General features: G+C 40.4%; 1 protein-coding gene across 1 annotated transcript in view; it reads right to left on the bottom strand.

Annotated features, from left to right (window-relative positions):
* KIAA1217 overlaps positions 1–24,573 on the bottom strand; it is a gene marked incomplete at both ends in the record, with an annotated part of 184,618 nt that extends 160,045 nt beyond the window's left edge. Inside the window, 2 exons of the mRNA XM_080639653.1 lie at positions 19,148–19,434; positions 24,504–24,573. Coding sequence (XP_080495779.1) covers positions 19,148–19,434; positions 24,504–24,573 — 357 coding nt within the window. The remainder of the gene's footprint in view (positions 1–19,147; positions 19,435–24,503) is intronic.
* Between the last annotated feature and the right edge of the window lie 1,777 nt (positions 24,574–26,350).

The raw sequence follows: 26,350 nt of genomic DNA, 5'->3' as shown, positions 1-26,350 counted from the left end.
CATTAGTCCAAACCCCACCCTATCCATGCAGTAGAGTGACAGTCCCCACATCTGCCTCCAGTTGGGCTCCACACAACCAAATCAGAGACTCATTTCCCACAGACATATAAACCTCCTGTACATCGTTCAGTGCATCCATCTCAGCTACTAGAATCAAGCTCCTCAGCACCAGTAGAGCTTTGTGCAGCACTCTCTTAGTCACTGGGTTCACAATGCTCCTCTCCTGCTACAGTCAGCTCAGCAGCACAGCAGGAGTTCCCTTAGCCCCTTCTAAAATTGTACATGCTTTTCAGCAAGTTCCACACTGTATCTCAAGCGTATCACACTACAGAAGCAATACAATGCTTCCCATCCTTTTTTTACATACTGCTATAAGAGCATATCAAGAATTATTTTCTGCTTACATATTTACTGCATTACTTTAGCAAACACAGCAATTTCCCTTTTCTTGTCCTAACAGAAGCTCCTCATTATCAGACTATGCCACTTTGTTCTCATTCTCCCTCAGAAAACTCATTCTGATTTCTGTCACTTTTTCCTGTCAGACTGCCATGTCTCATTCTGCTGTGCCAACAAATAACTGTCAATTTGTTGCAATGTCCCATTTTCAGGTACACATCTATGCATTGTTGAACACTGCTCCAGTGAAGGGGTTTCTTTGTCTCCTCCTTATCCCACCATGCCCCAGAATAATTTGTCTGTGGGTTATTTCTTGTTTGCTTTATGGTGTATTGTAGTTTTTTCCACGGTCAGAAAAATTCATTGTAATCAGATCCATTACTTACAAGTGATAGTACATGAAGCAATAGGGGACTTCGGTGGAACCTTAAAAAGCAACAATTTCAGGGTGGAGCAATCCTGAGATCTCTTAACATTGCCAAAGCTTTTACTGATGTAAGCAAGAATTTTCCTAAGAAATATCTGAGGAGAAATTAAGAGTTTTGATCAAAGAAGAAAATTCATCTGAATTAAGGGCATCTTAAGCCCAGGAAAATATTGAGGCAGCGACCACTCAGGCCCTTCTTGTGCTTGTTTATGATAGCTGTATATTGGTACCCTGACTGGGATATATTATTATTATAACTATGAATGGTAAATTCTATTTACCCTAACTCTACCCTAATTCTATTCACTCTGATTCTTTTTCTTATAGCATTTCACTTACAACTTTTATCTGTATCTTAAATTTTCAAGTAAGCTAAATTTCTAAATACTAAAGCCATTTTTTTCTTCTATTTCTGAAACAGCTCATTCTTGTTACAGTGCTATATTCAAAAGCAGCTGGGTCAAATTCAGTTCCTTATGAACAGTCCTTGAAACATTAAAATTGCATGAATAGCCAAGAGCCTCAGTTGCATAACCAAGGCCAAGGAGGAGCCAATAAATCTCTGCCAGTTAGCCCTATTCATGAGTAACTTTTGTTTGACTAAAGCATATCAGCTAGAAAAGCAACCTGTCATAGTTCGAAGATTTAGAGAGATGAAGAACCTCTTGCTTCCCTTGATAATTTGTCAGAATAATGAATCATTTCTACTGTGAAAAATGTTGGGCATTACTGCTGATCTGAATCTGCCCAACTCTCTAGCTATAACCTTTAGTTTGTATTATGATTTTTACTGCTGTTCTAAAGAACCAATATAAAACCAGCATATTTTCTCCTTCTTCAGGAGACTTACATTTTTAAATTAAGGAGGCTCTTTATTTTGATAGGGCCAACAGATTAAAAGAAAAAAATTCATGGTTCTCAGAAAGAAATAGCTTCATCAGATCTCAAACCATTCTGGCTGACTTTCTTCTGCAGTGGTTCAACATCCCTTCAATAAATTAAGCCTGAAACTACAGCAAGCATGCTTGTCACAGTGCGGATCCAAAGATAAGGCTATTGTTGAGTCCTAACCACTACCTTTCTGGAAGATATCTCCCTCTCCTTTCATGGGTGTGTTGCACTAAGGACTTGCAGTTCAAAAGACCCCTACATCCTTTCCAGACTTACCTCTTTCCAGGGTACAGCTGACCCTGTTCCTGGAAATTCCATCTGCAGAAGCTCTGGGAATCTCCTTCACAAGGAATACTCAAGACAGCTGATGGGGTGTGGATAACCTAATCTAAGACTTTTTCTACAGTTTTTCAGATGCTGTCCAGAGGCCCTTTCCAACTTAGGCTGTGCTATGATGTAGTTTCTCGCTACTCGTGTGGTGAGGGACGGAAGCACTAGTTCCCTCCGAACTAGGGCTGAGACATAGAGCATTCACGGAATGCGGGTCATCAACGATTTATTGCGCAGTTAGAATTCCTTATATTTGCTGCCCAAGCACCTCCCCAGAGTCAGGTGGTTCCTGTCCCTCCTTGCAGATTCCCGTCCATGCACCAATCCCTACACTATGACACATGAACACACACTTGATCAAATGTAGTTCATTCATTCTCCATTAAAATTTTCCAGAGCTAAGGCAGAAGTTTACAAAGCCATTTGGTCTTGTAGGTTTGTAATGCCACTGCTAGTTCTCTCAATTCCAACTTGGTATCTTCTTTTAAGTTCTCATGCGTGAAAAGTTTGACCCATGTAATATTGCAGTATATACTGAACACTTACCTTAGATACATCACATATTTACACTTTGCCACAATCATTAACTGACTCTTTACCACCAGAAAGTGACTCTGCAAGCAGGTGTGTGCTCCTATAGCACCAGCAGTAGATTCAGCGATGAAGGAACTGTGTGCAGCTCATACACTTTCCTGCACACAAACGTGCACACTGTTCCTAAGATGGTTACTTGGGTCTAACAGATATCTCTGGCTTCGTCTCTCAGCCCAAAGGATATATTTACACATCTGACTAAAATCTTTTCTGATCTGTTGTATTCGTAATTTTCCTTGTAAAATCACTATTCTAGCACTTGTCTCTCTTCACATCTTCAAAGAATTGCTTGCCAACCTTTTTTGTGTATTTTAATGATGAAGTGCTCAGGAAACAAAAGATAATCTCATACTAAAATACAACATCACAAGTCTCTGAGGTTGCGATAGGCTCTGATTTTGTAACAAGATACTGTATATCGAACAGAACAATATGTCAAATTTCTATGGCTAAAGATTGTAATGCAACTGTTGGCGACTAATCACAATGAATTTCTTCACCAAAGTCCAGATCCCAGTAAAAGCTACATTTCTATAAAAGCTCCCTTTTAACATATTCCCAACAACGCTTTTGAGAGGTGACCACATTTAACATTCTTCTATATAGAAAATTTTAGCTTCTAGCTATAATTACCTCCTCCCAACTGAACTTATTTCACTACAAATTCACAAAAAATATAAAATAAGGCTGACCACCCAAATTCAAAGTTTTGTTAAACTCCAGTGGGCAAACCAGGACCTCTGGAGCAATCCACAAATTTTTTCAAATGTCACATGTCATCTACTTTTCCCTCTGCTAGTCCCAAGGGGCAGAAGTCTCAAGGTACCCTGACCATTTTCCTTAAAACTTCTCCAAGGAAACATCCAAATATGGCCTTTCCCTGCCTGCATCTGCAAGTAAATCAGCTCTTTCAGTTTTCCAGGAGGAGCTGTAGAAACTACCTGGTATCACTGACCAGCTATTTCCCAGAAGTGAACCAATGCCAAATGACCTGTTCCAATGGTCAAGCCATGCTGGATGCTAATACACCTATAGCTCCCCTGCAAGGGGTTGAGGTTGGAAGGAATGTGTATCTTTTTGCTATTTCATTCTTTAGATAATTTCCCGGATGTTATAATAATCTTCTCTCTTCAGCTATCAAGACACTGATCACTAAGAACTTGCTACTGCTACTCTTTATGTAAAGGTCACTGCACTCTACAAACGATTTGTGGCAGCCTTTAATGCAGCAGGGAAGACAAAAAAAATACCCTGCAAAAGACAGAAAAAGCAAAACAATTGCATCATGGTTTGCTTTCATTTTGTTTACCTAACACTGTGGCTGAACAAAACTGAGACGTTTCTTGGCCTGTGAAATAGTACGTGCAAGTCGTTAGACAATGAGCTTGTTCTTAATGGTTGGATTAATTCAAACTGTACAAAACTGCTTAGATTAAGACTGCATTGCTTTCATGTGAAGTAGCACAGCAATGTGCAGAGAGACAAATACAAGTTTTGTCCTGTTGACTCTCAGCCTGCTAATTATAAAAAAGGGGGAGAAAGGCCCTGTTACATGGCCTGTGATCTTATCCCTTTATCCTTTCTGACCAGCACAATCTGGCAGGAAAGAAATAGCTCTACTGATAAGAAGGAGTATCCCCCTCTCTTTTAAGTGAAGGTATAGTAGCTGTTCTCCTTTAAGTCAAACAGAGCACATAGTACAGTATTTATTTAAGAAATTTACCAATATGATGAATTATTAACTTGTTTCGATTGCGTCTTTTTGGATTTCTGAGGAAAATTGCAACTTCAACAATGCCTACATATCTCAGCATCCCTTACTTTTAAGCAGCACACTTTGGACTCACAGAAGCAAGTTACAATCATATTATCAGTCAAAAAATACTGCTGAAAACCAGCACTTTTATTAACAATTTAATCAGATGCTTCTGAAATCATCTACAATGAACAGCAGTTAACCCAAACACCCACCTGAGATGGTGAAGTCAGTTTGACGTTTGTATATTCCTACTTACTGAAACCTTCCAAGAGGAAGAGTTTAGTTATTACACACCATCTGCCTTTGTCACATATTTACATAAGCATTTAGAAAAGGCAGCGGGGAGAAAACTGCCTTTATTGCACTATTACTGCTGACAACCAACTTCACTTCCATAGGGGATATTTGAGCATCATGCCTAATGGATGTCTGAAGCAAGGGCTTAGATGAGAAGCAACTGGTTAATCCTCCTCTTAGATGAGAACAAAGTGACAGGAGAGATAAGAGAAATCACACAGGCTGTGGGGCTGGCAGATTTGTTCTTTGCAGTGCTTCTTGGTGCCTGAACTTTTAAATGATCAAAAAGCAGAGCTATGGTTCTGACTGCTTACTCGTCTGTCATTAACAAGAAAATCAGAAATTCTCTCTTTCTTTGTGAACCCAGGCAGTCTAGTCATGCAAAAGACAAACCATGTTTTTTTATTGAGCACAACATCACAATATACTGTTAACCCTGCAGTCTGTGTTGGTCATTCGTTTTCAAAAGGATTTTAATGATTCTGCTCTTAAGTGCAACACCGAACACACCCAGAACTGACTCAAGCCAAAACATTCTCGGTAGCTAATCAAGGCCTTTCTTCCCCGCAAAACTCTTATTCAACTATCCCTCCCTCTTAGATTTCAGATAAAATAACTTAATTCTGCCTATTGCAACAGGATGCTGCCAGACTCAGCTACTTGACTGAATTTGGGTGAACAAATGCAGGTGATTTTGTGGGTTGGCAGAGATACCAATATGAAATCAGGCTGGCTGTTCTAGTTAAATGAGCAGTCATCAGTATGTAAGCTTATGTTTCCAAACACAGGTCCTTGCCATATATTGAGGTAAGTAAAACCAGATCATCACCCTTGTCTCCACTGAAACTATTTGAAGGCAGAGTTAACATTTTGAAATGATGACTGCATTTTAAAAGACCTCTGAAAGATCACAGAACCCAGACATTCAAGAAAGTTTTCAAACCACAGGAAAGATAAGCCAGAAACAAAGCAGCAGTGGCTAGACAAACCTTACTTGAAAGGCTTGATAACTTTTGTCTGACTGCTTTTTTTCATAGGAAGTTGTAAGTTAGAAAAGATATTCCGCCCTCAAAATCCTAAAATTAAAGAGAGAAAGACAATGAGAAAAGCATAGACTTTTTGGCAGTATCCAGGGAAGTTTGACAAGCAGCAGCAGAAAGCACAGATCAAAAGAACAAATAAGTTCTTTCATTGTAGAAAATACCTAGAATTCCATGTTTATCTTACCACAATAAGCTACTAAATGGTTATCTAAGCTGCCCTTGTTTTGCCAGGTGACTCAATACATCTGTGGGTTTTACCCTGCATTAGTTTTAGTCTGGTGTGTTTAAAATGCTACACAGCAAGTAAATCTAATCTAAAAGGTTATACATCTCCTCAGGGAAAAGAGCGTTCACAGAAAGCGATCACCTTCAACAGAAAAACTTTTTGGTATAAATTCAGAATTGTCTGCCCCAGTTTCTACATTGAAAACCACATAGCTGTGATATATCACAAGAAGTTCAGCCCCTTCTTCCTCTAGTAACATATTGCTAGTAGTTGTGAGAAATCCACAGAAGTACAGTAAAAAAAACCCAACCTGAGAACCATCTCACAAGTACTTAAGTACTTGTGAACTTTTTAAAGATTTATTTCCTTAGTTCTTGTTTTAGAAACTATTAAAAGTTTCCGTAAATTCCAAGCTGGCTTTTCCTGTATATCACAGTCACAAAGAAATCTGTCTAATATATTACAAGTGGAAGTATTCTGGGCAAAATAACATCTCCGAGACAGGTTTAAATCATGCAGAAACAGGACTGAACTTGTGAGTTCACAGTTTCTTTAAAACAAAGCAATACCTGCTGTCACAGCATGAGGAAAACAAGTATCTCAAACCCAAAACATGACAGCAGAAGCAAGAGAAAACATGCGGGAAAAAGTAGCTCACTCATCTTCACTGTCCAAATACCTTCAGAGTAGAAGTCTACTGTTCTCTAACCCTTCAGTTCAGAAGAGGCCCACAAAGTAGCAGTTACTCGAGACTCCTGGAAGACTTCCAGTAAATAGATTACACCTTACATATAAACACCCTCTATAATTAGAGAAGAAAGCATCTTGGGTTTTGGACAGCGTATGACAAATTTCGAAACCATGAGATGAAATCAAATTGTATTTTAACATGGTTCAGGGGAAACCTTTCTTCTGTAGACTGTCAGTCTCCCTCTCAAGAAGTTCGATAACTACTGTAGTAACCTAAAGTTTTTTGCACCTTTCAAAACTAACCTAGAAAACATGGATAGACAGACAACAGGATGATGATAATGAACACTTCAGAACATTCCTTCTTAAAGGGAGCAGTCTTTTGGGGTTAAAAAAAGTGATCCATCTAAAAGATTCCACCAACCTACACAAGCACCATAAAGGAAAGCCCTGACTTTTCCTCAGAGCTGTACCTGGCTTGCAGAAGAGGTGCCAGAGGAGCAGCAAAGAGCTGAGAGGCTCCTTTTCCTTCTCGGTTGTGTCACAGGAGCACGAGTGGTTACCTCCTTCTCAAAATCCATCCCCTTAGTAGCAGACTGCCACCAGCATGAAATGACAGAACCAGGAACAGCATGAATCCCTCTTCTTTCCAGAGTAGATTTTCTATAGGTGTGCATATGCAGCAGAGCCTCATCTGATGGGAAATTTTGTAATGCATCCGGGTGTACGAATGATTCATATATACAAAAATACTGGTTTCTCATGGTTGCATGCTTGCATACGGGTGGGGATTGAGCAAATAGACATTGCACATTGCCTAGAACTACCTTTTTGTGATAGGATTAATACCCAAGGTGATAATTTAGCAATGAAGAAAGAGTGTAAAACATGCACAATAAAAACAAATATCCAAGAAGCCCAAAGTAATACAAATAGTTACTGCCATGGTGAAATCTGTTGTGGAATTAAGCTACAGCAACAATCAAGTACCATATGTGACCTCCGCAATGGTCATGCATTATTGAAAGCTATTCACTGGCCTCAGGAAGAAACCCGACTCTCACTTGCAGTAGAGTCCCAGGCTTGGTAGGGGATTAACCCAGTTGTTCAGGATGGGATTAGAACACTGTGTCCAGGAGCCCTGCCTGCGCAGCAGTGACCATCAGCTGCCTTGTGCAAAGGAGCTGTGCATGTCCGGCGTGCCAGGGAGCAGCAGCAGCAGGTGCCTGCAGGACCTGCCCATGCGGGAAGTGCTGGCAGCAACGTCCGGTGCAGAGAACACTTGGTAAAAATAAAGCAGGGGGGAAGTACACATGAGCCAGGAATGAAATACTTGCATCTGATACCAGAGAAAGAGTGCATCAGCCAGACAACCTGCACGAGGTTCGAGCCAACTGCACTCTGGTCAGCAGGAACAGTTCCACTGACATCAATACCCATACTATGAGGTCCAAGACAAACACTGTGATCTGCACCTCCTCGCTCCATCCACCCAACTCTCTTGCGACGTTCAGAAGGGATAGGTTCTCCACTGATTCCCAGACAGTTTTTGATGCTGTTTCTATCATATGTTTTCATTTAAATTCTCCAGCGACAGACACCATACTAATTGCCTATGGTAAAACAGAGAGAGTCCCTGGGTTGCACAGCACAGAAACGTTCCTCAGCCCTGTTCACCCGCACACAGGAGCATGCAGAAGATACCATCCTGCCTGTACCCCCAGGTGCTGGATTTAGTATTAGCCAAAAAAGATGTCAGGTTGGTTTAGCAGCTGAAAAACAATTGAAACAATAGTGATTCTCAGCAAAAAAACCCAATACTGAAAGCCATCACTGACAAATCAGGGTGCTTGAGATACCACAGTGATTCTGGTCTAAAAACACGAATACTGAGGTTCTCCATATCCATAGGTAGTAGACGTTTACATAAGGTTGTCTTCTTAATGCAAAGCTATTAAGCAATTTTAATACCAAATAGCATTTTTAAAAATAGAGAATGCATGATATGCATAATGAAAGAGTTAAATTAGCACACATCTGTGAAGTTTTGGAGTGGTTTGGGTCTTTTTTCTTTTTTAAAAGACTTGTAGGGAAAATATAACCTAGATCAAGAAGTTACTGAAATTATAATTTCTCTGAAAAAAAAAAAAAAAAAAAAAAACCAAAAAAAACCAGAAAAGAAAATAGCTTTTTAAGATCTATAGGCTATTTTATAAATGTCCTAGCTTTTCATGTACACATTTTTAATGGAAGTATTTACGTTACATGTATATTTTTTAATTATCTTTTTACTTTATGCTGAATAATTCCTCCTTCCAAACAATATTTACTGTTATTTACATCAACCAACCAATGTCATCCCATTATTTATTTATTGAGCCAATGGGAAAAAAGTGACATTTCTTCTTTCTTACTCTAATCAAAGTTAAATATTTGTTCCTTCTGTGAGTAATTTATTACTAATTACAACAGTCTGATGTATGGTATTGCGTGTTACTAAAAATAGGGCTACAAATGAATAAATGCAGCTAAAATTATGCTTTCAAAGCACAGTGCACAAAAGGCCAAAGCTCATACATAGACATTGACAACAGGTCTGTTTCCAGACTTTGGACACCACATACCCACAAAATAGATGCAAATTGGGAAAGCCTCTACTTATTCATCTAGCAGTAAATGATCTGCAAGTGAATATATCATGTAAAATTTAAAATCAGGTTCAACTTATCTCAAATACAAACCATGTTTTAACTCTTGTTTTTTCACTGTTAACTTCTTCTTGCTGCCTTTCTCCTTCTTTGGAAGACTGACATCTTCCTCCAGAATGAAAAAAATCTTAGCTTTGACTGAAATGGAATTACAGTTAGTTTTTCTATTTTGAATGAAATCAATGCAAGAGCATGGAGACAGTCTATTAAATGTATATGTAAGAAATGTAAACCCCTTAGAGGCTGAAATATTCTTAAAACCTAGTTGAGCTCTGGAATTTACAGTCATGAGACATCAACATAGTCAAGAATTTAGCAATCCAAAACAGAACAGGACATTCACGCAGGTATCAAGCAGATCCAGTCTTACAACTAATAAGAACACATTTTTGGAAGATAAAATAAGTCTCAAAATGTGGGACAGAATAATCTGTGTCTATGAAAGATCAGCACATACACGATGTACATGGCCAATTATCCAACATCCACTTCCTGAGAGGTTGTTAGAACATCCTTAAGAACCCATGGCAGAAGCCATGGTGAAGAATATATTATTGGGCTTTCTGGATTTCAGACAGAACCTATTAAAACAGCTTCTCTATTCATTTCTTTAACAACTAATTTTGATTTTTAGCTTACTTTTTTTTTTTTTTAAATGAAATGCACCTATGGCAGTGTATTAAACAGCAAGTCAAAACCTTTCATAAACTTTAACAAATGGCAAAGCTCAGTGTTTATTGAGGCAGCAATCTCCTAGTGAGTGAATGGAATCACTATAACCCACAATATAAGAGACCACACAAAATGAAGCAGCACAAAAGGTACTAATGAGAAAACCTCCATAAAACCAAAAAAAGACCCCTCAAAACAATCTCAACCAACCAGAAGGTCCTGTGTTGGCTTGATGTGTCAAGATGCAAAACTTAATGCCATCATATTCTGAATCTACTGAACCGGTACAATTACCATGATTGGATGAATGTTGAAAATGCACATCTCAGCAGCCGCTAGCAGAGTCACAGGTGTTGGCTGCAATTTTAACAATACCACTGTTTCTCCTGGTGCGCTCAACTCATTTGAAGAGAAAGGAAAATATATGTTCATAAGCAATTTGCTTATCTTATTTACTCTTATCCTCTCATTTGAGCCCAGAAAAGAGATTTAAATCCCAGGCATTATGGTTAAACCAAGGCAGTTAATCAGGTGACTTTGGTGTAATCTGCCTTTGTTAGAGAATCAACTGAAAAATGCTGTCATGCAGCAGCAACGGTCCAGAGGTGCATTTACTTTGCTAATGATTGACGTAAATATGTGCTCCCCTCTCAAGTGACAAGTGCAAAAAACACAAAAATGTTCCCAGTGGGAAGCTAACAGGACTGCTCAGACAAAAAGAGAACAACCCAAGCACATTCACAACCATTTGCATGGAAATGATCTTGAGGCAGCGAATATTCATCACTATTGAGGCTAATCACATTACTATTGAGGCTACAGAAGGAACCCCCGACCAACAACCAGAGAAACTATACTGTAACCTCAGCTGTACTACCAGCAGGACTGTTGCCGTCCTCCAAGACCTCTGTGATGTCCATCTGCCAAACAAGTGATCCTCACGCCTTCTGTGACACACCTCCAGAACTACAGACAAGAGTGAACATCTGCTCAAAACCAATATGGTCAAAGATGACTGTAGACCATGGCTTCATTTTCACTTCTGGCACAAACTTCCTGTGTGCTCCTAAGTGAATAAGGGGCTTGAAATGAACTTTCAGGGCACTGACAAGCCCCACCTAATACGGTGCTCTGAGGACGTCTCCCAAGCTGTTCACCCCTGAGCTGGGCATGAAGCATAACATAGCAACCTGAGGTGCTTTGGTTTAAAAGTAGAGTTGGAAGAGGAAGCAGTGGCAAAGCACCCTTCATACAACAATCTACTTCTGCAGGATATGTAAAGGAGGGGAAGATTCAGCTTTCTGGTTACTTAAGCCTGAAGGAAGTTCTCTGTCTCTGGGCAGAGGATCTTGGTAACCAAGCTAAAACAATACCAGAGGCCAAGGTTCTCTCAGTCACTGACTCCTGAAATATTGCTGCCAAGGAGAATAGAACACAAGGTCCCCATGGCCAGGGAGAGCATGAAGAAAGGAGCTCAATTCTGCAGCCCTGTTATGAAGTTCATCTCACAGGTGACCTCAGGGGCTAACCACAAGGCTACACAGACAGAATTCTGCAACACATCATTGCCCAGTGGCTTGACTTTCAAGAGGAAAATGTAGTATTTGCCTATCCCATCAGGTATTAGGCACAGGTTCCGGGGAGGCAGGAGGTGGCTCTGTCACAGCAGTGGTCACTGCCAAGCCACTGCGTAGGATGTGGGCTCTCCATCAACCCTGAAGGAGCTAGTCCTGCACTGAACCCATCCACCAAATAAGATCCTGATGACTGCGTTGGTGCAGTTTTTGGTAGTCTTATACAGAGGAAACCCAGAAAGCACCACAACTTAAACTGAGTATGAGCAAAAACATGGGTATAAATGCCTTGGGATATTTTTTTACAGAAAAGCTAGTTTCTGAAACAAGAGTGTCTACAATAACTGGGAGAGGTTTCCACATGCAACTTGAATGCAGCTGCCTGAACTGTGCTTTAAGGGATACCAAAGTCCTAGATTCTTTATTGGATCTCACCATAAGTACTAAAACAAGATTGCTGCGGTCATTTGTTCAGTCAATTGAAACACAGGATTCAAAAAATTAAGTTAGAAAAATAGACATGCAAAATTCATATGAACAAAGGTAAGCATGTAACAACTACCTGGGTCTTCTGAGTTACAAGCAATACATGCTATTTAAAATGCAGAGGCGTTACCACAGAGAAAAACTTACTAATCCTGTTGGGGCAAAGTAACTGCGCTGGTGTGTGGTTTGCATGGGGGGAGGGAAGGAAAAAGAAAAGGAATTGCTTTATTAGCCTTTTTGCAGCTTTGTTTTGTTTGCTTTTTCAAAAGAACAGCTTTTTTTATTACTTTTAAATGATAGATACAAAGCAAGTGTTACCACTCCACTTAAACTTCCCTTACTCCCAGAGATACATATTAAACTACTAGCCCTAAGGTTATCTTAATGCTTTGCCTTACTTTTTTGAACTAAAGAGTAAAATTGAAAGACTTTCCACATTCTACCAGGAATATTCTTCTTCCTCAATATTTTCACTTCTAACAAATACAAAGTAAATCGACTTTACTTTGCTAATGAACTAGCTCTTTGTTCATTTATCTATCGAGCTATTTATAAATATCTCGCAATCACAGCATTATCTGGGGGCTAAAGAGCATGTTTCAACCCAAAACAAATGGACATGTCATCTCATGTCCTTCCGTAAACAAAAGCCAAAGGTTTGGAATACAGCAAAGATTTAAGCTTGCAATCAATGTACGTATGTTCATTTTCATAGCTTTACTTAGGTGCTTTTAACACCGTAAAATAAGAACAGTTGCCCTTAACACACAGAGGCACTGGAAAGCAATAAATTGTTGTAACAGATGGTACATGAGACAGGCGACACGTGTGGATGCTGGGGGGAGAGAGGGGCGTTCCCCCTTTCCTGAATGTGCAACGTGCTCTCTTGGGCTTACAAAGACTAAGGGGTCATCCTCCATCTCGTTTGGGCAGGGAGGTAGTACCCATCAGTGGAGATGAGGCAGGAACTCACAAAAATATCTTTAAACAACTTCTGAAACTTATTTTCTCTCTCTGAACAAATACCTACAGCCTGTACTGACACAACAGCAAGTTCTAACTGTATGACACTGACCTCTGAGATGAAAATAGGCATTTTTTGATGACACATTATATACAGTATGTGAACCAAGTAGTAATTCAACAAAATGGATTTTCTAAACCAGAAAAATCTGCAGCAACACATATCCAGATTAAAATCATGTTCTTCACAGAAACTGTGTACATTTTAAAATCAAATGTAATTTTTTAACTCTGTTTTTTAACTGGTACAGACCACAAAAGTATTTGCACAATATTTACACTAAATCAATTTCTCCCTCTATGGCATCAACCAGCAACGGTGTAATGAGCACAAAATACTCTAGTTCATTTGACACTGTCATTTATACATATTCTAACTAATTCTAAATAATTAATGATCAGACTTTGGGAGAAAGATTAAATTAAAATGAATTCTAAAATATTCCCATTACTACCTTAGTTTCAAGATATAACTAGGAGTAAAAGCAAACGAGCTGCAACCAGAGAATATTAGTCACCGATTTCTTCCCTTAATACTCCTTTCAATCCATTCACTTTACTAATCAATACATGTTCCAAAAAAGGTTTATTTAACCTTGTCCAATCAAGCAATGCAGAATATCAGAAAACTTTTAAACCCTGCTTTTTTACCTGGAATTAAATAATGTGCTTCCCATATTCTGCAGCCTCCTCTTTCCCTAAATCCTACTGAGGATTTACACTGAGCTAAAGTTTCTCTCAAGTTTACATTTCTCAGGTGGCTTTAGGCAGAACCTAAGATTTTCCTCTTTTCACATTTTTAAGCTCAGACATTAACTACTGTAAGTACCCACTCCCTACTACATCTAACCCTTTTCATACTGAGTGACTTAAGTCAAATAAACTTTGTAGCCCTAAACCTGCATCCCCTTATCCTACCACAGCAGTGCCAGCGGGGGGGCTATCCTTTACCTACTGATGTTAACTTGGTCTGTTGTGATTGATGTAAGCATGAAAGTGGCTGCAGCTAAGAACCCAGGGATTTTACTCTCTCTCCAGAGGGATTGAAAATATCCCCCTTTGTTTATAGCTAAAAAAACCCTTGAAAGTCTCAATAACCTTTCTGCTGCTGGACTTTTACCTCCAAATGTGTTTACTCTTTACTAATGTACTTTTACCCAAGAAAAAAATCTATTAAGAAATGCCCCAGCATTGCCCTATGATATCAAAGCACATACAGTCATTTTAACCAACTGATACTATGATCCATTAAAAAAGCTTTGGCATTTTTGCAGATATCAAATCCTGGAATGAATGCTGTTGTAATTTTAGGGTTCTATTTGAACAGTTAAAGGAGAGACATCTGGCAATAATCTACCAATAAATACAGTGTCTCCATTCTTAGTTTCTCCTCCAGAACACTACCTAGGACATTTTTGCAGCATGATTCATATAATCAACATAATACATTACAATGTCTTTCAAATAATTCCGAATTCTCAGTTCATTCAATAAAGAACTCATTTTCGAAAGCGAAAAGGGAACATGCCATGCAGAAACCTTGCTTTATTGACTCAGCCCTGCTGCCAAAGGAACAACGTGGTGAAGCAAACTCCACAATTTCAAAAGCATTTTTTTACAGCGGGGGTAGAGAGAGAAAAAGGCTTATTTACCGAAATGTGAGATTCCACAGGAGAGGCCAGAGATGTCTGAAATCCTCTTCCTTTAGTTCCGAAAGTTTTACTTTATGGTGAAGCCTGTAATAATCCTTTCAAGCTGCCAGGTAAAACGCACGCCATATCTCAGCCGTATTTTCTTTCACCCTTTTGCAGCGCACCTTTGTTATTTGCATAAAGCTTAGTTCTGGCCTATGGGACTTTCTGAACATCTACATGTTAGATTAGCTGTCTTGACATGCTTTATCAAGCATGACATCTGGATCTCCATGGTAACCTTAACCACACCTGCCCAGATGCCAGAGTTACCTGTCATGTTTAGACCTAACTGAACAAAACAAGAAACCCTCAACCACCATTTTCTAGGCACTCAGCCTTGCACAGGCACCGGAAGGGTGGTTGTTTTTATAAGTTGATGGAAATCGGATTTCATTTGCCAACAAATTTGTTCTTCACAGAGCACTGGCTGAACCACTAGAGCTGTTCCCGACCCTTCCACATCTCCCAGTGCATTTCCTAGTCAAACAACAACAACAGCAAGCTGTGGCAAACACCTTCCAGCTCATTTTCTAAAAGGCACGCTCATAAGCTCCGGCTCTGAAAAAACTTCTACACACTCATTTCTGCTTTCTGCCCCTCAGAAAGTTTCTTTTTTTTCTGGTGAGGTGACTTGTAAAACAGGTTCATGGCAGCAACTACCCCCCTCCCATAGCCAGATTAGTACGTTAACCTCTTACTTGCTAACTCTTTTTCATCCTTGCTTCTGCACTTGTTCCTGCTTTTTCCCCTCTCTGCTGATGGGAGTCAAACCCCTTAAGCAGGTGACCATGTCCTGTGATGAGCTCAGCAGCAGATGATCACATCATCTCAAACTTCAATAGACTGTTTTCCTCCTTCCTTTCTCTTTTTTTCCTAACTTTCCTGGGGATTACATTAGTGCTTTGCTTTCATTAATGCAGGCTAGACAGCGTTGGCAGAGGCAAGGCATCCGAAGCTCCTGCCGAAACTTGCATTACCTATAAAAAAGGATTTAGTTCCTTGGCTTTCTGCCTATCTGCAGGGCTGTTTTGCAGGGGGGAAACCTGCAGTGTGAGGCTGTGGGTCACAGAGCTGTGGCCATGCGGTGCTGCATTCCCCTGTGGGTGTTTTGGGGTTCACAAGGCATGGCACACCTGCATCTCCCTGGCTGCTGCAAATTCACACCCCAGTTTACCACACAGACCAGCTCAGCTGCAGGTTATTTGCCTTGTGGCAGTATCCCAAGGCCCTTGTGCAAATAAAGACAGCCCCTGTCTCTGTGAGCTTTCCTTTACAAAGTAAGATATCACAAACAGGGCAACAAAGCTGCAGGGTGGAGGAGGGATGATCTGTGTGCACAGCTGGGAGGTTTCAGGTCACCATGTTAGTTAGCCATCAGTAATCCCTACTGGCATTTTACCTGGCCATGATTGTACTTCTGATTTGTGGCAGGCTATCAAGAGTGGAAATGGGTCCTCAGGAGGCATATCCAGGGAGGGATTTATCTGAATAAATGAAGCCTGGAGGAAACCATTAATACATAGTGCAAGACATGGACAGCATTCAGAGAGGACCTTGCTGGTGAAGGCTGATACAGTATGATCTGACAACACCAAATATTTTTTCTGGATGTTTATTTTCTGCAAACCAGGGGTCAGTTTGCCATACTCAGATACTGATGGTTAAAACAGGCGAGAGAAGAAAGTCCAAAAAAAGACAATTACCAACCAATCTTGATTTTCTGGCTCATTTTTGTGGTTTATGGACCTGACAGGGTTTAAAGCAACCTGGAAGACAAATGATATGATAACCAAGGGGCTACCTCCTGACTGTAAATCCTGGGATGTTTTATGCTTGAGGTGTACCATTTGACACAGAGATTAGAAAATGGTGTTGCATTGGTTACTATCCTTGATAGATTGCCCATGGTGGGGAAATTTCCATCATGGATAATGTTGCCACTTCCCAGATACTGGAGCAGCTGGAGAAATAAGAAGGGAGAAAAAGAACCTGGAAAATATATCACGACATTTTAATTCATGTCTTCCCATACCTCTTAAAGATTTTGTATGTGATATATATGTCACATACCCTACATAGCTACTCTGTACTACTGTTACACATACATGTATGTATGTATGCTAAACACACATATACACCCTCCAAAGCAAAATTATATTATGGTCTTATTCATGGAGCAGCTAAGTTAGCATGCATTATACATATACATAAATACATACACACACATATAGCTGTGTATATATATACACAATATCTTTGTGTATCTATACACAGAGATAGATATGTATAAACACAAACACACAAGATAGAGATACGTGTGTGTGAACGCGTAGACACAATTGGCAAGAAGATCCCTCTCGGAACTGTAATGCCATGACCATAATAATCTTACTACATCTGATGAGCTAGACTGTTGATGCATTACATTTCAACTAAGAGAATTTCTTACAATCAACTGGTATAACTTATTTCTGCATGTTTTTGACATGGCTTCTATTCAGTTTATCTCTTTTTTTTTTTTTTTTTAAGATGTGTTGAATGGATGGAGTCTCCAGTTTTTTCCATTCCCAAGAAAGGTAGTTTGATGCTCTAGCAGTAATTTTAAACTTGTTTTTTTTCTTAAATTATAAAAAACCTCATTATATACAGTATACATGTCTAATCATCAAAAAATAGAAGCAGGAGACATTCGCATGAATTTTACTCTCAATAAATTAGCAAGGATGACACATTTTAAACAAATAGCAGGCACAGTTACTGCATTCCTTCTGTAATTTATTGCCTTCAGAAAAGGTTCAGATTACAAAATGTGTAGGGTGTAATGCTGTAGGCTGTTCAAACTGGGTTTGCAGTGTCTGCAACACTGGACCTAAATATTTACATGACTCTAAAAGATCTAATCTCTGGATTTCACCCCCCTCCCACCCCCTTTATTTAATTTGTATGCTATCTTTATCCACCACCCAGCACATTCCACACAGTCACTAAAGTTCATGGAAGAGATAAGTGGAGAGAAAAAAAAACTGTTACAAAAAAAATCAGACTTCCAAAGGAAAGGAGGAAAGCTGTTTAAGAATAAGGAATAGGTCACCCTCATTAGAGCTGAAGTCTTGAAGCACTTCTAGTTGGATACATATGAATTCTAGCTGTTGTGTTCAGAGGCAGTGATGGCACCTGGGATTACTACAGACCCTGTCAAAGAGAAGTTGTAGTGGGCAAGTCACCAAATGACAATCTTTCAAAACCTGTAAGAGCGGTCTTACCTGCAAAGGTTTGGAAAGCTTCAAAAGAGGCTAGAAATTCAGTAAGAACTCCCATCACACAGTGCAATATTTTTCCAACTTGTTTTCATTCCCTGCTTACAATTAATTTGTTGTTAGTGCTGAAATAACTATAAAGCACTAAGGAAAAAAAATTATAACAGGTTTGCTGTCAACCATTTGTTAAATAGGGAATAACAGGCACAAGATTTTTTGAGCCTGAACTCTGAATTCTGCTGGCTGATTGAAAAAAAATGAATTAGGGAGTAGAAGGTAGATTGTCTGTAAAGCTGAACAGATTAAACTCTAACATTGCACCCAAAACCAGAGCCTGGAGTTAGGTGGTGAAGAGATTCTTGCATGGCATTTCCTGAATTCAGAAGGTCAATGTGACGGCAGCCTTCACCTGCTTTGAGAAATACATCAGCATGTCACATCTCCTCCGACCCTACAACTACTTTTGCTGCTGAAAAGCAATTGCAGGCAGGCAAGAAACCACCTTAAGGTACGCTGCTGACAGACCAATGTGGATGTCAAAACAGCTTGGAAGCAGCGGATACCTGTGGACGAGTCTGTTCTGTTTGTATTAAAAGAGTCAAAGATAGAAAAGAAAGCAAATGAAAGGGTAACAGAGCCAGCTAAAGCACACAGACACACTCTATAGATATTTTCTTTTCTCCCGGCCAGTGGTGCCAATACCGAAAGCGTAACAGAAGTTAACAGCTGTTCCATATTTTCCCTTCAGCTGTGAAAAGTAGATGGAGCCCCCTATGCTAAGATCAAGAGTCTCACCTTCACCCCTTTCTCTGTGTATTCTCTAAAAGAAATTAAAAAATCTCTTCAAAAAATGTCAGTTTCAACAAACAACTCCAAGGCAATATTGAATAGTTTCATTTTTATTATTGTTTCTTTGAATTTCAGGGGAGCAACTGAATCTTTGGCTACACCAAAAAAAAAAAAAATCTATTTAATGCTTTGCTACATTCTCACCTTTTGTAATGAGGTAACACTTGATTTTGCAAGAGTTATAAGGACTGTTTAACAAAAACCAAGATATGAATTTGACTTTCATACCTGATCTCTCAGTCTCTCCTGGTGTCCCATTATTGCTGTAGCATGGTGGGGATATTTCTGTTTCAGATGTTCAAGAAAAGCCTCTCTCTTCCTGTCCATTTCTGAGGTTTGCATTCCCAGTATTTCTTTGGAACTGCGAGGACCACCTACTGTATGTCTTCGAGGGATGTTGCGGGTGGACTTTGAATTAGAAGAAGTGTGACTGTTTGGGGTCGAAAGGAGCTCTTTAGATCGGAGACATTCTGCATCGTCTAGAGATGTTACATGCAAATTGGGTTTTGCCTGGTCTGAAACAAACAAACAAACCGAACAGTGTATTATAAGAACTTAATCTCAGCATTCACATTTGTAAGAAATTAAAATTATTGATGTAAAAGGTAGGTTCTTTTAAAAGTCTAGTAGCATTCAATGGCATGCTCTGCATCATTAAGCGTATACGTGTTGTAAGAAGTGGCCCGGAAATAATCGCTTATATAAGCTATGCACAGTACTTATGCACTTTTAACACACAACCGCAGTGTTGCCTTACAGAAAAGTGAGCATCATTACAGTAGATGTTCCTTTTATATCATCTTTACCACTATGTGACTTGAAAAGAAGATCTGACAGGGCTCTTATTCCCTGACCTTTAAAATCTACAGGATGCTCTCTAGGAGAAGAAACAGGTTTGTTCAATAGGCTCCAGGACACTTAATGGCCCTGTAACTAGTATCCTTACGGGTATCAACTGATAAAATTACTTTGACAAAGCAGATTTGTAATCCTTAATCTTTCTTCAGTGTGTTTTCAACATGCTTGGAAACACCTATGAAACAATAAGAGGGTTTTCCCGGCCTTTTTTCCTGATTTCTGACTGTGGTCTGGTTTTAAATTTCATAGATCTCCCTTGGATTTTATACATCTCAGGACAGCAGGCTGGAAAATACTACATCACTTTTTCAATACATCATTTCTTAAGAAACGGAATAAAAACAAGTTTTGTGTGATATAAAAAGAAAGGGGGGGGGGGAAAGAAGAAAGAAAGAAAGAAACCCAGATAAATTTTACAACTTTAAAATCTACTTTAAGACCAAAGACCATGATGACATTTGTGAAGAGATAGGCAGACGGGGAGGGTATGTAAGTACTGGCTTATCTTCAGGTAACTGTGTAACAGGAACCCTCTGGTGCATGAAAAAGTGTAGTCTGGAGCCTTGTTACCCAATACCTTTGAAAAAATCCCTCACTCCTTTGTCAGGAAAGGAAAAAAAAGAAAGAAGCATTGAAAAGGCCTCTCCAATTCTGATGTGGCTGATGTGGCCTTCCCCATCTTTCCCAAGCAGCCTCACATGTCCCTGGGAGTGTTAACCCTTTACAGCACCTCCCCAGGAGCAGGAAGCTCCTTCCTCTATGTGTTTTTAATGCATCTCTATTTCTCTCCATCTGACACTTTTTGCCTCAGAGCCCTTTATCCTCCCACCAACTGACTCCCCCGCATGCTACCATTTATACGGCACTGCTGTTTGGAAATAGGCACCTACTCACTTCTTTTTATGGTTCAGTCAGTCAGTGTGACACCCTGCCTACCACTTGCCTCAGGATTTTATGCTGAGGATTTTTCAGCTTTCTGGTGTGCATTGTCAATTGCCTGCCAAGTCCCACGTAACATCAAGCCCTGATAACAAAGTAAAGCCTCTATCAGTGAAGCTGCTGCTGGTGAGATGTCCCACCAACTCACATGTGGAACGAATTCTCTTGGATTTCACAGGACTGGGCCCTGGGAAGTCCTCCAAAACCTTTGCACCTCTCTGTAAACTCCCTGTAATGCTCAAAGACTCCAAAATACCAATAACACCCCCTCGTGCACAATCATGGAAACCTTTCCTGAATGCAGACCGAGACAGAAGAACCCAGACTGCAGGTGGTACCACCCTTTGATGAGCACAGACCCGAGCACAGACCCAAGCACAACTTTGGAAACAGGTTTGATTCAAGGGGAAATATTACTCTCACACAGATTCAAAATGCCATCTGTGATCTCTGCAGCTCCTTCTAAGACCTTTTTAGAAGCACAATCCTAGTTAAACCTTAAGAGCAGCAGCCTCACATGTATGCATACGCACACATACACACTCACACACTCAACTTTTCCAAGCACAACTCAATTAAAAAGCACCCAACCTCACTGATTCCTGAGAATTCAGAGCACCGACTGCTAGATACACTCAGATTGTTTGAGAAAAGTGGCAAAAAGGAGAGTTTCGGTTGTAAGCAGTCAAACTGATTTCTGAAAGCTGCACAGTCCTTTCAAAGGAAGTTACAGAGAAGGAAAAAGAGGTGGGATGGGGCTGGCTGGAATCTACCATCTTTAATTTGTTGCATCAAGAACCCAGAGGTTATACCCCTGAGGCAGCTGGAACAAAGGCAGCAGACATAAATAAGGGATTTCCTTGGAGCTGGAGGTAGTCGGCGTGAGCGTGGGTGACTGACTGCAGCAATTTGGTATAAACCCTTAAAGTATGGTCACAGAGGCAATTTCAATCACTGAATTGGTGGCAGGTAGTTCCTCAAGAAGGCAGGTAAACCTACACTGACAAACACAACTGAGAGCTCATGAATGTGTATTTCAGGTCCTAAATCTCTCTCATGTAAAGCCTTTCCCTACTCTGCACTTCAGTCATTTCAACAGTTTAAGAAAGCTAATTTTTTGGAACATAAAGAGACATATCAAGTGTTTTACCGCTATTTGTTATTGGGTGAAACCTTGAGAAGGAATAAAAACTAATATATTTTTCTTGCACTATGTTAGAAAGATCAACAAATTATCTTATTTTTCTTTCATATATTTGGAAAATACTGTATAAATAGCAGTGAAAAGAAAGGAATGTAAACTATGCAAACTAATTGCTAGTCTTGCCAGCGCGCTGACCTGGGCATTCAGCAGGATCCGGCCGAGTTACAGCGCACAGCAGCACATGACTTTCTTTGCAAACCAAACTCTCTGTGTTTGAAGGTCTTTCCTCTTGTAATTGCTGAAAAAAATCTTCCTTGGCCACCTCCTAGAAAGGAGCAAGTGACTTTGATGAGGAGGTTGAAAGCTGGGATGGTGAAACCCCCGCTGCGTAGCTTGGGGCATTTAAGCTCCACAGCTGCTGTGTGTGCCACAGTGCTAAACGGACGAGAAACTTGAGAGAAGTTTCTTGGATCCTGGAGTTGCTTAATAACAGTGTGGGCAAACTTTCCATATCTTCCAAGTGAAGATTATAGGCCTAGAAAATCAATCCTCACAGATAACTGTGAAATGTGTGAAGAATCATGTGATGGGTCCCAGAAGAGGGCTGAGAGCAGCAAAAGGATAAATTATGCAATTATCTTCCTTGTAAAAGGAGTAAAGAGAAGCCAATGGAAAACACAGAGGTGTGAGATAAGTTTGTCTCCTTCTTTCCCTCCCTCATATTCAGAAGCTAAAAGCTGAAGGTCTTTCTGTTCAATAAAGTAGCAAGTCTACAGGGCAACAAAAAGCAAGACGTGCTGACTGACGGGAGGGCTTCAGTTATCCCAGGCTTGTGTAACCCTTACACTTGAGCTGCTTCTCTGATCTGAAAACAAATTTCAGGATTTCTTAACATCACCAATTACTACAGTGGACGTAGGTACAGGAAAGGCCGAGGTCTGCAGAGGTGAAGTGGTATGTCTGGGATTATCAGGAAGATTATCATGAAGGATTAATTGCTGTGAGCTAGAAACTCAAAGGAAAAAAATAAAAAAAAAAAGAAAAAAAAAAGAAAGAAAGTCCTCCAACACATCCTGGTATGCAATTCTTAGAAGTTACATCTTCCATGAAGCCTACAAGGGTCGGGAAAGTCATTTTGCTTCATTATTTTAAACGTTGTGAAGATTTCAGTAGCCCTGTTTTGCAACCCAGGTGACATGAGAGAAGAACATTGTCAGAATAATTTCAGGATGGAACAAGTATGGACTTGGCCCATACTGATACTATGAAACTAAGCCCTGAAGCAAACCACATGCAATACCTAAAGTTTAACGAAAGAATATAATTTTAACAGCGTGCATCAAACCCATCTCTGTTATATTTATGCTAGCAGTAAATTTGAGATTATTTGGAATCTTTCTAATTTACTCCACTGTCCTTACAATTGGCTCTTTTTCTAAGGAACTCTCAAATGTAAATTCTGGATACGGGCCAAAACTACTGTATTTGATTATGAGCTTTCAGCATTCAAACTTCAATCACAGGATCGGTCTGGTCAGACCTCTGTTGTTCCAGCTCCACAAGTATCTCAGGCATCTTCATACAGCCTATACAGAAGAAATGTTACTGAAGGCTTTTCTTCCCCCACCTATTAAGACACATGAAAATTTCCATCCCACTGAACATAAACATATACAGACACAGATGCACGTGACTCTCACTGCCCAGGGTTTTAACTTGTAGAGAATGATTCAATAGAGCATCAAGCAATTAATGAACCCCCAAGTTAAAAGAAAAAGTGTATTTTTTTTTCTCCTAAATTCTCTATGCACTGTTTTCTGGTATTACACATTTGTAAACTTGCGTGATTTCTTTTAAAACCGCATGTACCCAGCCCTGCACTATGCGTTTCAAAGCAGCACAGTCACAACTTTTTCTGAAGTGTCTGTAAGGAATACAATGCACATGAACTGAGAATGCCCACAGGTGCTCCACAACTACTGTAACAGATAGATTAGATCAGGCGTTAGTCATGCTACCTGAACGTCGTGCTCCACGTGGAATAGCCCACGTAGAATTCACCAGGAAATAGTTTCTATTCACTTTTAGACAAAACACATAGTGCAACAGTGACTGTACAACAGCCCCACAGCTGACCCGTCGTGAAAACCAGCTCATTACGGCTTGGCTTGGCTTTAAACCAAACCCAATGGGTTTCACACGGAGTACACTAACCCTGTGACAATCTGCCGCCAATCTTCCTCTTTCGAAAGTCACCCCGAGGAAAAGATGAGCTCAAACCTACTTTTGTGCAAGAGGAGCTGTTTCTCTGCCATAGATGAAGCCGGCAGCTCATTTAAAGGGGACGAGACTTTATTTCTTCCCCCACCCCCGAGGGAGCAGCACCCTGCGCCGCGGGCAGGGTCCTGCCTCTGTGACAGCGGTGCAGCGTGCTCCCGGCTTTAGAGGTTAGACACAAATCTCTACAAAGAGAAAGTTAAACTCTCAAAGTCGGAGTATTAGGGCAATCTGCGGAGCCATAAGCACAAGAAAGACATGCTTTTTTTTCAGTCCTTTTCCATGCATTCTGCCTCCAGTTATAACAAGCAGCAACGAGGGGTCCGTCTAAGCGCAACTCCATCTTTGCCTGATTCTCTTACTTACCCTTCATCTGCCTGCTGTCTGCTGAGCAAGCCCGGCACAGCTCAAGTTTCTGGCTTTCCTTTTCCTCCATTGTCCCTGCCTACCGCCCAGGCTCCCCTCTCCAACTTGGAAGGCGAAGCGCCGGGGCTGTCAGCGCCGGTCCCGGGGAGGAGAAGCGGAGCTCTGCCTTCCCCGGCGCCCCGCCGCACGCCGCGGAGCGGGACCGGGCTCCGGGGCAGTGTGAACGGCGGCGGCGGGCGGGCAGTGAGCCCCCCCCGGGCCGGGGCCCCAGCAGGTGATGGGCTTTCCTGCCGACTCGCCCCTAGCCGGCTCGCTTCCCGCGGCAGCCGGCGAGCCTTATGAAAGGCAACGTTTCAAACGTGATTACAGGCCTGAGTCTCTGCTGGAATCCGAATCCATAGCCTTTTAAATCTCTGTCATGGGACAAAAGGCTTTCCACCGAGTATTTTTTTAAGCTCGTAACCACCAAGCCCACAAACATTCCTGATAAATGCTCCTCTGTCTGTTTTAGAGTCTAGTTTAAAAGTAATTCATTATATAAGTGCTTTGAGGTTTTGTTTTCTGTTGAATTCTTTCAGGCTGCTCAGAGAACGAATTAGGGTGAAAAAAAAAAAAAAAGAATCAAGATACAGGAATTCAACTTTAGTGAAGCCAATAAAAATGAATGGTAGCAAGATGGAAGAAGGGACTTGGGTTAAGATGGATTTTGAAGCCTCAGTAGTAAAGCATATAGAAACATATAACTAATTCTCTTTTGGCAGATCAGAGGCCGGAAGCCTGCACAAGTTCCAATAGATCCACCAGGCTGCAAGGCAGAAAAATAATGTGGCTGAGAAAAATGAGATCAAATCCCACAGATTCCACCAGATGCCACATGTGTTGATTTAGTGGAGAATATCAGACCTAATTAGTCTATCAAAATCATAACTCAGAGCCAGAGATGGTGGAACAAACTGAGTGTTGAGTTACAGCACCAAGACCAGAAAGTTTATCCGCAGACAACTTCTGAATTAGGTTAAGAACAAAGCATAACTGGGATATTAATATAAATGTGCGATTTCTCATTTAAATCAACCCTGTACTGCAACACCAGATAACAGTTAGTATCTTGGATGTCTTTTTAAACAGACCTAGCATAATCTGATCCTCCAAGCTGTCTTCAACTCTGACTTCAATATAACATCAGCTAAATTGCTTGCAATGACCTCTCAACTATCCAGTCCAGACAGGCTAGGAAAATTCCCCTACATTTCCTTCTACATTTCCATCTGGCAGAAATGTCATCCTGTCTACTTAGATTATTGAATGCAGAAATGTTTTGTGTGTATATAAATTCAATACAGAAGCTCAAGAAGAATCCTCCTGCCCCAGTCCTCCCCCTTCCAGACAGAAAACCCATTTGAGTAAATTACAACTAACAATTGATAAACAAACAAAACTATTGTTCATTATATCATACATACCTATTCTCTAACACTTAAGAGATATTTATTTTCATTTTTAGCAATTAATTCTATATGGTCTTGGAGCCTGGCAAAGGTCCCAGAAATCTGGCATGGAAAACACAGAAAACATGAAAATACAATCTAAACATTAGCACTGCTATTTAAGGTCCTCAGTACAGTGCTCCCAACAGAATACTCCTATATTTGTCCTGCAATATAAAAAAGAACCAGTGCGATACACATTGTATTTAGAATAGTGTTTTTACTGGCCTTGGGTTACTACTGCTCATTCTGATTGTGGACTATTTCAGGAGGAGAATTGATGGCCAGCCATCCCACTAATCTGATGTTGCCTTTTGTGATATGGAGGAATGTGCCTTTAACACTGAGGTTTTCCAGAGT

This window comes from Psittacula echo (genome assembly GCF_963264785.1).
Source record: "Psittacula echo genome assembly, chromosome: 2".
Lineage (NCBI taxonomy): Eukaryota > Metazoa > Chordata > Aves > Psittaciformes > Psittacidae > Psittacula > Psittacula echo.
Note: the sequence above shows the minus strand (reverse complement) of the source record. Positions and strands in the feature narration are given on the sequence as shown.